At 48.0% G+C, this 13,230-nt stretch overlaps 1 protein-coding gene across 3 annotated transcripts in view; it reads left to right on the top strand.

Moving 5' to 3' along the window:
• The window catches only part of SYT6 (synaptotagmin 6), a 59,024-nt gene extending 46,870 nt beyond the window's left edge, over positions 1-12,154 (top strand). The window contains exons 5-7 of one of the 3 annotated variants that reach the window (XM_028163326.2): positions 3,474-3,645; positions 4,864-5,014; positions 10,605-12,154. In XM_028163326.2, coding sequence (XP_028019127.1) covers positions 3,474-3,645; positions 4,864-5,014; positions 10,605-10,676 — 395 coding nt within the window. In that variant the 3' untranslated portion in view covers positions 10,677-12,154. Of the gene's footprint in view, positions 1-3,473; positions 3,646-4,863; positions 5,015-8,885; positions 8,904-10,604 lie in introns of those variants that run through there. The other 2 variants (XM_057556055.1, XM_028163327.2) reach the window with 2 other exon arrangements.
• Positions 12,155-13,230: the final 1,076 nt, after the last annotated feature.

The raw sequence follows: 13,230 nt of genomic DNA, 5'->3' as shown, positions 1-13,230 counted from the left end.
AAAGAGGTGACCGTCTAGCTGAAAACATCTGGGCCCAGGCCCAACTTGGTGCATTTGGAAGAAGATGAGATATTAGGCCTTGAAATATGAGGTTTCAGGGAAGGGTGGTCAAGAAACGCTGAAGTAAGGTGTATCAGTTATGGCTTTGAAGCCCTCAGAGCCCCTGCTCCCAGCCCGCACTGTCTCTCTGCAACACTCATACCTTCCAGGCCAAAAGCTGCCCCAGGTAGCGCCTGACCCAATGCCTCTAGCGCCTGCCCTGATGCCTCTCCTTCCACTGAAGCTACCACCACACATCAGGATGTGGTGAGCGGCTTAAAGAACCTCTTCCGACATGTGCAAAGCTCTTAGGCAGCAGGAAGCTGGCTTCCTCCAAAAATACAACCAATGTAGATTTCATTTTAATATCAAAATAAGTGTGTGCAGGGACGGAAATTCACTGAGGACTCTCAAGACTGCTGAAGGAAATAGGATGTTGCTACCCAAGTCCCCACACTATCTCCTCTGGTGTAATTAAATTGATGTGCTAGAGAGAGAGCTTACAGCGAAGCCGCCAAGGTAATCGTAAAGGCTGTTCCACATCAGCGGGTTGGGGGTGAGAGACTTTTCTCACGCTAAGTTCTAACCTCCCTCTCATGATTGCCTCTCTTTTCTACCTGGGTTTGGAATCTGGTATTAAATCTCAGCTTGATTCTGAAAATTCAGGGGTCCTCTTTTTGCTAGGGATTTCTATTTTGTTCACTGAGGTAAGCAAGTGTCTGGGACAGTTCACGGGACACAATAAGCATTGAATAAGTCTGTATTGAATGATGAATGAATGAATGAATTTATAGGATAAAGAACTTTGTCAGAGGGTGATGCAGTGGGGACACACCTGCCAGGGACCTCTCAAACTAGATCTCCTGTTTTGGAGGATAAGTTTGAGGTTGCCTTCAGCCCAGACTGCTTTGATGTTGGACTAAACTAGGGAGTGGATGGAGCCCATTAATTGCCTGTTCTTGATTTATATGACTTTGACCTCTAAAACCAAGGATCTTCCTATTCTCCTTGATCTAAACTAGTCGTGAATCAGTTCTTTAAACCTATCCACTAGAACCATGACAATAAAAAATAATACAAAATAATAATAAGGATCAGTATACCCCAAAGGGATGGTGAGTGAGTAAACACACCCACCTCTGCCACATCTGGTCCATACTGCTTTGAGTCTAGTGGTTAAACTTGGGAGTCAGACCTAAGTTGAAATCTTAGGCAAGTTTCTTGATCTCTCAAACCTCAATTCCCCTATCTATAAGAGGGGGATGATGAATATTTTATAGGGTTGACATGCAGTTTAAATGACATGATACGTGTAAATCTCTTAGCGTGGTGCCTGGCACGTACTACTTGCTGAACTATGATGGCCCTCATGACAAGGAGGCTGAAACACACTGCTGGTCTTTGTGTCCCCTCCCTCAGCTGCATAAACATCATAGGCTGCCGGAGAGGAAAGGGCCTCAAAGGTCGTCTGGAGCCAGCATTCCATTAGAAGCACAGGCTTCTGCCCTAGAGCAAAAACCCGAAGGAAGAGCCCTCTCTCTGCTTAGCCTCTTGGATGATGGTGAGAGTATGGGTTCCTTCAAGGGAAACACCCACTGACTTTTATAAATTAGATATGCCTCATACGAGTGACTAGAGGTGGGGAAGGAAGCTGAGAATTTCCCAGCTAATCATCAGGCATTTGCCTAGTGGCCCATGGGACAGGTGGCTCTGTCACATCTTTCCGAGCCTGGCGACATGGAGGTTTGCTCCGCTGTGGGCGCGTATGGAAATAGGCATGGCAGGGGATGAGGCAGCACTTGGGCAGCCTCAAGCCTGAAGACGCTTTCCAAGGCAATGTTCACACTTCAGGAGCATAGAGGTTGCCAAGTTAACAACAGGTCTCGGAGGTAGCTATCCCACCCATCTGCTTGGACCGAAACACTGTCCGGGGTGTATCCATAGAGAATGGAGCTTGCGGACACGAGAAAGCTATCTCACAGCAGTTCTAGGAACTCCTCCTTCGTTTTTACTGAACATCGTCCTGAGACAGAACCCTTGCAAATGGGTCGTCAGAGACAGCAGGGTGATTAAACACCTCATGGTCTCCCCAGGTCCCCCATAAACCCAAGTGTCCCCATGGCTAAGGCACAGCTGCTGCTGTCACATTGGAGAGTCCGCAGCACATGTGGGCATCTACAGAACTGCCTTTAAGGCTTGAGTTTCTATCCCATGTCACGGCTCTCTGTAGCTTCCCCAAAGCTGTGCACCTCTTCTGCCACCGGAACAATTCCCCAGGGAGCATGAGCGCCTCGTTGGGTACTTGGGTGCCCAGGAGTTAGAGCCATACGCCTGTGAATGAGGAGCTGGGAGTGGCTGCTTGGTCCGCACCTCCTGACAGAGTCACAGGAGCCCTGGCTTCTGGGCAAGCAGGTGTCTCAGCACATCAGTGTCTCAAAAGCTGTTATTACCTGTGAGTTGCCCTCCTGTTTCTTGAGTTGTGTAGCATAAATAACAATTATGACGGTGACTGAGACACCTGAGCGATGAGATACAATCGGTGTCACTTCACTTGGATGAGTAGAAAATTTCAGGGTAGGAAGCTGACCATGAAATACCCATTCGGAAAACTAAAGAAGAGACAAGGATGGGAGGCGCATGGGAGGTCAGTAAAAAGACATCTCCTCGAGGGCTGGAGAGATTCCAAGATCCCACTGAGAGATGAAATGGCAGCCGGCCACCCTGAGTCCCACAAGGCTGCCCCACTCACTCCCCTGGCCACGGCCCCCTCCTCGTCCACTGCCCAGAGTGGGCAGGAAACAGCTTCCAGGGAGGCAGAGAGCAGGGCTCCTACCCCCTCCCTGATGCCAGATGGAAATGATCTTGATGGGACAATGAGACCCATAATCCTGTCCTCAGGTAGGGAGGACCGGACAAGCATCGTGACTGTCGCCGTTCATTTACTCTGTCTCATCGCTACTCCTTGGGTGTCATCGATTCTATTTTTACCCACTTTATGCTTTGGTTAATAATGCTGACAAGACCCCCCAGAGAAAAGGCTCCAGGTAGGTGAAAGGAACAGAGTGCCTTTGTTCAGCTTCCCCACCCTTTGGAGCCAGCCAGCCACCACGGAGCTGAGATTTAGGGCCGTGAACTGCATACCCATGGGCAAGTATCCTGTCTGATTTGGGGCCAGCTTCCCCATTAGTGAAAGTCCGTTAAGCACTCTCCTAAGAAGCCTGAGGTCAACAAAGACTCTGTGTTTATCAAGCACAGAGCATCCGCAGAGACAGGTGTGCTACATAAATACAAGGTGGTTTAATTATTTTAACAACCCACTGATACCATCTGAGAATAACAGTAGGTCTGGGGCTTCCATCCTTCTGCTGCACATGATGTTTAAGGACATCTGTTTAACACTCTCCCTTCCCTTCTCACTGCCCCCATTGGCACAGATCCATACGTCAAAGTGTCCCTGCTTTGTGACGGGCGGAGACTGAAGAAGAAGAAAACCACCATAAAGAAGAACACCCTCAACCCCGTCTACAATGAGGCCATCATCTTTGACATTCCCCCGGAGAATATGGATCAAGTCAGCCTGCTCATCTCGGTTATGGATTATGATCGGTAGGTACAGGTCCCTGAGGGCCACGATCCCCTGCCCCTCGTCCCCACCCCAGTGCAGCACAGGGCTCTTTGACCTTGGACGTTGTGGTTCATGGCTCAGACACTCATTGGTCTCGAATCTGGCTCTACCCAAGGAGGGTACAGGAGTTTGAGGAAAAGCATGGATTCCCTCCCAAAGTAGAAGCTCAAGCTTCACTTCCCAATGGGCTCATTTCCATCAGGGGCTGCCCCACCCATCAATTTCCCTGAATTCACTCCCGACTATTCCCATTCATCCATCTGGCATCTGTCCTTTAGAATCCTGCCCACCGCCCCCCCACCGCCCCGTCCTCTCCATTTCCACTGCTGCTACCACTCCCACTTGGGGATGTCTGTGCAGCCTCCTAGCTGACCCCTGCCTTCATCACTTCCTGCCTCAACCCAGCCAACACACCAAGGCACACCTTCCTAAAAGACCACTTTGTTCCTGGGCCTGCCCCTCTCAAGAACCATCAATGGCTCCTGCTGTCTGGACAAGCTCTTCCCCTGGACTCTCAAGATCTCCCAGATCTGGACCCGGCATATCCATCCAACTTGATTTCCCCCACCTTGTATGTGTTTCTTCTCTACCACTTTCCAAATCCTGCATCCCCATCAAGGCTGGCTCCAACACATTCTCCAACTACTTCAGCCACTGTGACTCCTTCTCTCCAGGTGTCACTTTCACTGAAGGAGAAAAAAAACATGCAGTAAAGCCTCAATCCAGGATCTTTAGCACAAGTTCCCGGACATAGTAGATGCTGGGTGAACAAATGTGAGTGATGACTGATGTTCTTGCTGAGTGAATAAATCACATCACAGCCGCTAGGTATGGAGAAATGATACTCAGAGCAGGTTGATTTATTTCCCAATAGCGCTAATGTCTCAAGTGCTCGCTGAGTCAAATAAAGGAAGAGACTTAAACTCTCCCACTACCCAAAGTCAGGCCATCTGCCCACCATTCCTGAGATTCCAAACAAGTTTAGAACATTTTGCTCATCTGTCTGTGTCCAATGTCCACCCAAGGGGGCTGGGCAGTATTTCACTGCCGCTGGCACCCTGAGGCCCTGCCAAGCATCTGTTTACAGAGCTCAGCATTCTGAGTTAGACCTGTGGGGCTGAGACCCAGACCGCGGGACTTCCCTTTCTGAGAGCATGTCTGTCTGGTCACCGATGCTGGGCCCTTTGTTTCTCCCTTAGAGTGGGCCACAACGAGATCATAGGAGTCTGTCGTGTGGGGATCAATGCCGAAGGCCTGGGCAGGGACCACTGGAACGAGATGCTGGCATACCCGCGGAAGCCCATCGCACACTGGCACTCCTTGGTGGAGGTAAAGAAATCCTTCAAAGAGGTGGGTGAGGTCGTGCTTGGCCCTTGGCATGTTTGCTGCATGGCAGCATGGGCTGGAGAATGGCAGTTGGCTGCTGCGAGACCTCGCCTTTGTGGGTCCTTGGGGGGCGCTGGTGTGGGGGGGTACACACTTCTCACCCAGGGTGTAACAGGCAGAAAGGAAATGGGGGAAGATGGTGGGAAACGGCTTGACAAAAAGTCTTTGATGTTGAGTATATTGAAAGTGACACTGAGTTCAAAATGGAAAAGAAAAACTTGGAGGAAGCCTTCCCAGCAGCTCACTGTGCCAGGCCCGGAATGCTTCCACGAAGCCCCTGAGCCAAGTCAGTCCTTTCAGAGAGAGCTCCAAGAGGGTGAGATCAGAACTTGGCAAGAAATTCTACCCCTGTCGAAGCAGTAAGTTCCCTGAGGCTCTAGCCAGACAGTCCTGGGGCAGTTCTCACCGTGTGGATGGAGCTGGCCAGAGAGAGGATCCTACCCTCGTGAGTGTTGTTTCTCCCCATTGTTGGAGAAGAGAGTGTGGCTTCAAGGTGGCCCAGTTTCCAGCTGGATCCCAACAGAGACGTAATGGACACAGCACTGCCTGGGAGTCCCGAGACTTGGGCTCCAGCCCTGGACCTTTCCAACTTGCAGCATAATCTTGAGCTAGTTATTGCTCTCTCAGCTGCAAAGAAAATGTTCCTTCCAGTGACACGGTCTGCCCCACCTCCACCAAACGGCACCAATTTACGGTCCTGCCGTTTATCACCTTGGTGGTCCTCCGGCCGGCTTTTTCTTTTTCTTTCTTTTTTTTTTTTTTTGCTGTGCAATTCCATTTTCAAGATGATTTTGTGTGTGTGTGTTAGTTTCTGCTTTATAACAAAGTGAATCAGTTATACATATACATATGTTCCCATATCTCTTCCCTCTTGCATCTCCCTCCCTTCCACCCTCCCCATCCCACCCCTCTAGGTGGTCACAAAGCACCGAGCTGGTCTCCCTGTGCTATGCGGTTGCTTCCCACTAGCTATCGGTTTTACATTTGGTAGTGTATATGTGTCCATGCCACTCTCTCACTTTGTCACAGCTTACCCTTCCCCTTCCCCGTATCCTCAAGTCCATTCTCTAGTAGGTCTGTGTCTTTATTCCCGTCTTACCACTAGGTTCTTCATGACCTTTTTTTTTTTTTTCCCTTAGATTCCATATATAAGTGTTAGCATACTGTATTTGTTTTTCTCTTTCTGACTTACTTCACTCTGTATGACAGACTCTTAACTCCATCCACCTCACTACAAATACCTCAATTTCGTTTCTTTTTATGGCTGCTTTTTCTTAAATGGTTTGGGACATGGGGGTAGCCAAGCAAGTTTTAAACCTCATCTTGTTACTTCCACCCATATCCTAGAAAGCCAGGTGATCATTCACTCATCTTAATAGGTTTCAAGCCAGGAAGTCTAGAGAGTTGTATAAAAATTGGAAAATCTACTAATAAAAAAATTAAGCCACATGGCCCCTCAGCTTAAAAACAGAGTAACCCCTTCCCCATGTTCTGTGACACGGAAAAGGTGTGGGCAGCAAACCCAGAGAATCTGCCGGCTCCTCTTCCCTCTCAAGGTGGTCAAGCCTGCTGGCATCTGTTGCCCGCAGTGTGAGGCTTCACATTTCTGTCCGGTGGTTGCCTTGATTTTACCACAGCTGTGGAGCTTTAATGAGTGAGGCCAGTCCCTCAGCTCCTGGGCTCCCCTTTCTTCCAGAAGGCCCTCTCTGCAGGGTGTGGGTGGGGTACATACAACCAGCCTGCACCTACACAGGAGGCAGCCAGCGGGCGTCCAGCGCCTCACCGACTGCAGGGCTGATTCAGTCTAGGGAGGGGGTGTGGCACCCCTCCTTTTAAAATCCTTCTCAGGTATTTAAGGATAGAATAAGTATGCTAAAACGTTCAGGATGGCGTGGGGCAGGGGCAAGGAATGGGAGCTGAGAGGCCTCTGATGGGCTGCAGGGCCTCAGGCACCTCACTGCCCCACCTGGTCTTCAGTTTCCTGCTTGCTAAAATGAGGGGGTGGGCTCCTCCCATCTCAGCTTTTCTAGGAAACTCTGGCCCAAAATGACAGGACGACAGGTGGCAGGTGAGCCCACATCTTGCATCGCCTTTCTGACCTTGAAGATGCAATAATCCATTGCTGTTACCGGGTTAGTCTGGCCACACAGACTGGAGTAACCAGCCAACAGCGGCTGGAGATGGGGGTGAGGTGCAGGGTAGCACAGAGGGGCTGGGGCTCGGCCCCAGAATTGCTCTCCATGATGAATACCATCTAATTAAGCCAAATAATTGATTTCAAGTCCTGTTTCTTTAAGAACTCTGACTCACAGGTCCAGACTACAAAAGAAAGATAAAGTAGAACCAAGCCCTTGAAAATGAATATTTGATGAGACAGAAAAGGGAAAGTAACAGTATATGGAAAATGAAAAGAGAATAAATTGATTCATATCCTTTGGGTTTACTTTTTTCTTGACCTCGCACACCAAGTTCCCGAGACTTTCCCTTCCCCCACTCCCTGGCTTTCCATTTTCTGCTCAGCTGATCATTTCTCTGTATGAAGAAGCTGAAAATGACATTCACCTTGGCAACTTAGGATTTCTTCAGTACAAATTTGTAAAAATGTGTACCTACACTTTTAGCATCCATAGTTTAAGTACCTTTATAGAGATGCATCTAAAAACCCACTAGGATAATATTAAGTAAACCCGCTTTGTGTTCATGTGATGCATTGTACTTGAACATTTATCATCTCAATCATCCTTAGAGCTCCTGCCTTCTTTTTGGTCCTGTTCTGAACACTGAGCAAGAACCTTGCTCCTGGAACTTGTTTCTCCCGTTTGTATAATACATACAAAAGTCTTATTCTCCCACTCCTGGGAAGATAAATGGCATCATATCTAGAAAGCACTATATTTATATTCCGCCTTTCTTAGAGGAGTTTCAAGTGCTGTGATCATTTCTTTTTTATTAATGAGAACAGAGGGCACCACACTGGCTTGTTTGTTTGGGGTTTTAAAATTAGGTTGAAGGAACAAATTAACTGAAAAGGTATTTTTCCCTGCTGGGATTTTTTCATGAATAAAAATTGATTAAGCCACAGTGAGCATCCTTCCCCAGCAGAGGCTGTGGCCTCTTTCCTCTCAGCACTCCTGCCCAATGCTACGTGCTGTCGCTGTCACCACACACAGAGCCCAGGTTGACCAGCGATCTTCTCCAAGGCGGTTTACTATGAAGGGTCAAATTCAGATCATCTGCCAGAGAGTTTAGATCTCTGTTGGAATGTCACACATTTCAGAACAATAAAAGATCTCACTGGACCACAGCCGCCCTGGAATAATCATCCTCATTGGTGTGCTGGGGACCAATTCACTGCTATTTCAGAGCCACTATGATAAGCCTGCAGGAACCATTCATCTTCCCATTGTCCAGGAACCCCCATCTCCTCCCTCTGTTTATCTTCACAGGAAAAATCAGGGGCTGGCAGGGGAGCCAGTGTGCCTTCTTCATTTGTCCCGGATAAACAATTACGCTCCGTGTGACTTCTCTTTGAGCTATTATATAAAGGAAAAAAGATGTACTCTCTGTAGCCATTTCTTTTTTTCTCCTCTGAGCTGGCCTATCAATCAGGTTGTTTAAGAGGCATGCTTACCCAGGGGAGAAGCCAGTAATTACAATGTACCTTTCACCGTCGTTAAAGGTTGTAACAGAAAAAGTAGAAGTTCTAAAATGAAGATCTGTTAAAATGAAAGCATGAGTAATCATCTTATGTCACCTTCTGGTTGAGAAACACTTGAGTCAGAAGTCACAGTGGGCTCAAACACCAGGCATTTATTTATGTAAAATATTTCACCAGGGAAACCCTCGGTTGTGATTTCACTCACGTGGATACTGCAAGCAGAGGGACTGCCACCGGAGTTAGGAGTAAGTACCTGGTATGGTTAGGTTTCTTATTCCATCGTGTGTCTCCTTCTTCTCCCGGTGTGGCCAGGTGCAAAGGTGGCCACAGGATGGAGCGGAGGAAACACTGAGTGTGGATGGAGTTAGGAGACCTGGCTTCAGATCCTGGCTCTGCTCCTAACTAGCTGTGCATTGACTCCTCTGCGTCTTGGTTTTCTTATCTGCAAGAACAAGAGAGCTAGCCTGGGTGATCCCCCAGGCCTGCCTTCGGGTTTCGCATGCTAAGATTGCTCAGGCCCAGGTCACGTTATGGTGATCATCAATACCTGCCTGTCCAGCCTTTGATCAGTTGTAAAGATCTGCAGGTTGGCCTGTCCAGTGGGTACTAAGGGACCATGAGGGAACGAGCCCGGGGACAGGTAACAGAGGCTTTCCTAAGAGCCAGGAACATGAAGGCGATCAGCAGGTCTGGGTCTCTCCTCTGCGTTGTGGGTTCCCACAGGAGATGCTGGAAGGGATGGTCTAATCCTTAAGTGGCTCGGCTCTGTCTAGAAAGGGCTGTGTTGTGAGGTGGGGGGTGGAGGAGGGACCGCGTCCTTTCCCATCCTACCCCTACACATAACACAAAGGTGTAATCCACTTCTCCTCAGCCCCATCACTCCACATGGAGACCCCAAAAGCCCATGAGAAGCAAAAGGGGCTGCACTTCAGCTTCAGAAAGGCCATCTCACCCACGTACCTAACATCTCTCCCCGGAGTCTTGTCCCGCAGGCACCTAGGAGAGTATTGCGTCTCCTCTGCTCACAGAAAGGATGGGGTGAGCAGTGGACGCTGACATGCTTTGAAGTTATACAGTCACCAGACAGGTCTAGAATATTCACAGGGTCAGATCCTTGTCCAGAAAACATTGCTCCAGCTCTGCCTGGCTTTTCAATGTAAAGAAGGGTTCGATGACCCAAGCGCGGGTCACCCATCCTCAGCCCTCTCCTCACTCCATTACACCTCATTACATCACCATCTTCACAGAGGGGTTAGAGTCGGGCTGAGGGGGTGGCAGCCTGTGAGACAGGAGAGGGAGGAAAAGAAAGGTGGAGGCACCCGAAAGGGCAGGGGGCTGCCATCTCCTCCCACCTCTTCACAAGTTGAGTGTGAAGGCCCCCGGGAAGCACTCAGACTGAAGAGAAGAGCCCAGCGCTGAAGCAAGATCAGGGCTTTAGCTGTACGAACAGCTCCCAGACAAATTGCTAAGAATTCATGATTGCAGGATCTTGGCAGTAAGGGCATACTCTGCAGACGGCCTCTTTCGCTGCTAACAGAGTCCGATTTTCAGCGTGAAAAATGGCTGAAGCATTCAGAAATGGTTCGGTCATAGCACCTCATTAACTAACACACACGCACGCACGTGCACACACACATGCACCTGCACGCATGCACTCCACACGCTAAAGAAAGCTTTCATTATCTCTGCAGCAGGTCTTTTCTAAAAATCAGGCCTTCCAAACTAGAAGCTCGAAAGCTGGTTCTCCTTACGTTTTTGCATGGCTAACAGCAAAATTCACGAAAGCTTATGAAAAGCCGGGAAAAGGTGAATTCAGTGCATGGGCCGGATGAGTTTCAGAAGTTGAAATGTACATTCCCTTGGCAACGGGTAAGCGGCTTTTTCTCCTCTCCGCAGTGGCAGGGCCGAGCCGCCAGCTTCGACAGCGAGAGCTCGTGCCCATCTCCGAAACCACCTCCGACACCCTGAACTGCACGGCGGAAGGGCCACACCAACGAGACTCAGCAGGGTTCTTTTTGCACTTGTTCAACCGTCTAAACACAGTGTTGTGCAGCGGCGGCGGTAGGGGCAGCGCCTCTCACTCCAAAGTCTTAGCTGCCCCATGTAGGTCAAGGCCGAGACAATCGTCGTGTGGTCAGATCTGTCTTAGTCTTTTCTGTCTCCCAAGGTGATATTTTTCTGGTTCTTTCACTTTTTATGGATCTGCTGTCAGGAAGAAAAGAAGAGAAAAAAAAAAAAAAAGAGGGGAGAGGCCTGACATTGGTTCTATTAAATACAGTGTAAAATAGTCGTCTTTGAGGGGGAGGTGGTTTGAGTTTCTGAAATTTTGTGTCTCCACTGACCTCCGTAGCCCTGGAGGAGAGGGAAGTGGGATGGGCAATGGCTGCTTTGTTAAGTGGGCTTCGGGAAGGTGCAAATCTGGCGAAGAGCCTTTACAAAGGCTACTACTTACGACTCTTAGAAGCTCTTTGCTGGTGTGACATAAACCGAGATGTGGACTCCTGGTCCCATGTTGAACTTGGGAGCACTCCGAGCTGTCTGTGAACCTTCAGCTGGTCGTGCAGGGCTCCTCGCTCCCAGTCCTTGCGAACGTTCCTCCTGAATTGAACACGTCTTGATTCCTCATGGGAACTGAGTCACTTTCTTTAGGAATGATTCTGTTGAAATGAACATGCCATATGTTTTCTGGTGCGCCACAGTTAATGACCATATTTGTTTGAAAACAAGATCTTTGTTCTCAAAAACAACCTTCACTGTAAAAAAAAAAAAAAAGGAAGCACATATGTTCTGGAATGATTTCTGCATTATACATAGCTTTATAGTTCCATGAAGTATCAAGCAACTGTTTAAAATGCCTAAAGAGATCAAAGAAAAAACTACATGAAACGTTCTTTTCTGAATGGGAAGTTTTGAAATCCAAGGAATAGGTGTAGTCTATCTTTTTATGAACAGTACCTTCTTGATTAAAACCAAGTCAGCTTAAGTCTATTTCAGCCCCCTTGACTCTAGGACAATGTTCATCTTAAACTTTAGTTCTATAGATTATTAAGGACTTCGGTGTTTGTTTGTTTGTTTCAGTGGTAGTGAAGGATTTTTTTTTTTCCTTTAGATCTCTACCGTAGGTCAAGTTCAGTTTAGGAAAAAAGAATGTTTGAACTATTCTGTATTGTAATCGTATATTTCTGTTGAGTTAATAGTGGTCTTCCCACCAACCCCCTAGAACTAGATTGATTTGCTCCATCTCAGTCTGTATAGCCCTGGTAGATGTGTGGGTGGGTTTTCACTTCAGTTTGTGGCTGTGAAATGCCAATTTCCAGAGCTGTGTGTGTGACTGGCAAGAGGCAAGTCTGCTGAAGAAACGCTTCCTTCAACAATGGCAGGTCAAGAACGTAAAAACTGTTCACACACCTTGTGTCTCACTCTTTACATATGTCACATGCTTTAGGAGCAGCAACTCAATAAAGTAACCCTTGTTTTAAGCCAAGTTATCAGGTTTCTGTGCTCATATAACTTTGGGTAGTGTCTTCTAAGTCCTAAAAATGACCAGATTGGGCAGGAGGTAACAGGATATTGTGGCAAAAGAAGTTTTCATCTTAAAAAAAGAAGTTTCTGTGCTGATATAACTTTGGGTAGTGTCTTCTAAGTCCTAAAAATGACCAGATAGAGCAGGAGGTAACAGGATATTGTGGCAAAAGAAGTTTTCATCTTAAAAAAATGTAGATAAACTGAGAATTCACCCTGTACTGAGCTTTAGGCTAGGGGCTAATGTGTCATTGGTGTAAAGATAAGTTTTATCCCCAAATGTCTTGTGACTGACAGGCCTTCCCAGTCAAGTGGTCTTGCGGCTGGATGTTCTCTTGAGAGAAGAAAAAACTCAAGGTCATGACAAGACTTCCAACAGGCCATGAACTTCATTCTGTTTCTTGACTCTAGAATGACCCCATCAAGATGGCCATCTCAATCATTGGGCAGGTGCTGGGGGGTCCTGCAACTATGAAGGGGGCATTGACTTTTCAGCATCATAAGGAGCCCAGAAATTAGTGTGAGGGATTCCTTCCAGAAGTGAGCTTGAAATGCATGTCCAGCCGTCATCTTCAAACCTGTAGGCAGACGGAGAGGACTGCTCCAACCTTTTGGAGGAGGGAATAGGATCAGCGCGAATCATGGAAGAGTCACTGCTCTTAGGCATTCCTTTTATGTCCAAGCAGCTGTCTCACATGAGCGAGACTCCCAGTGGCTGTGAAAACTCATTTCCTGAGCAGATTACGGTTAGTCTCCACACCACCCTGACCAACTGCTACCACTCCCGCTATGGCAGTTTTAGTAAATGTCTACAGGCTGGGGAGCCCACCCCAGGGAGGCTCTCAGCTCCTGGACCCCCGCCTCCAGCATCCTCAGGGGAGACTAGTCCTCAACCCAAAGCACGAATGAAACCTGAATTTCTGCCCATTTCATTGTCTACCCTGATCTCTCTCCCTCAAAGATGAGCATAAAATGATTACAAGTTGCAGAATAAAACGAA

The sequence above is a fragment of the Balaenoptera acutorostrata genome, chromosome 1 (genome assembly GCF_949987535.1).
Source record: "Balaenoptera acutorostrata chromosome 1, mBalAcu1.1, whole genome shotgun sequence".
Taxonomy (NCBI): domain Eukaryota; kingdom Metazoa; phylum Chordata; class Mammalia; order Artiodactyla; family Balaenopteridae; genus Balaenoptera; species Balaenoptera acutorostrata.
Note: the sequence above shows the minus strand (reverse complement) of the source record. Positions and strands in the feature narration are given on the sequence as shown.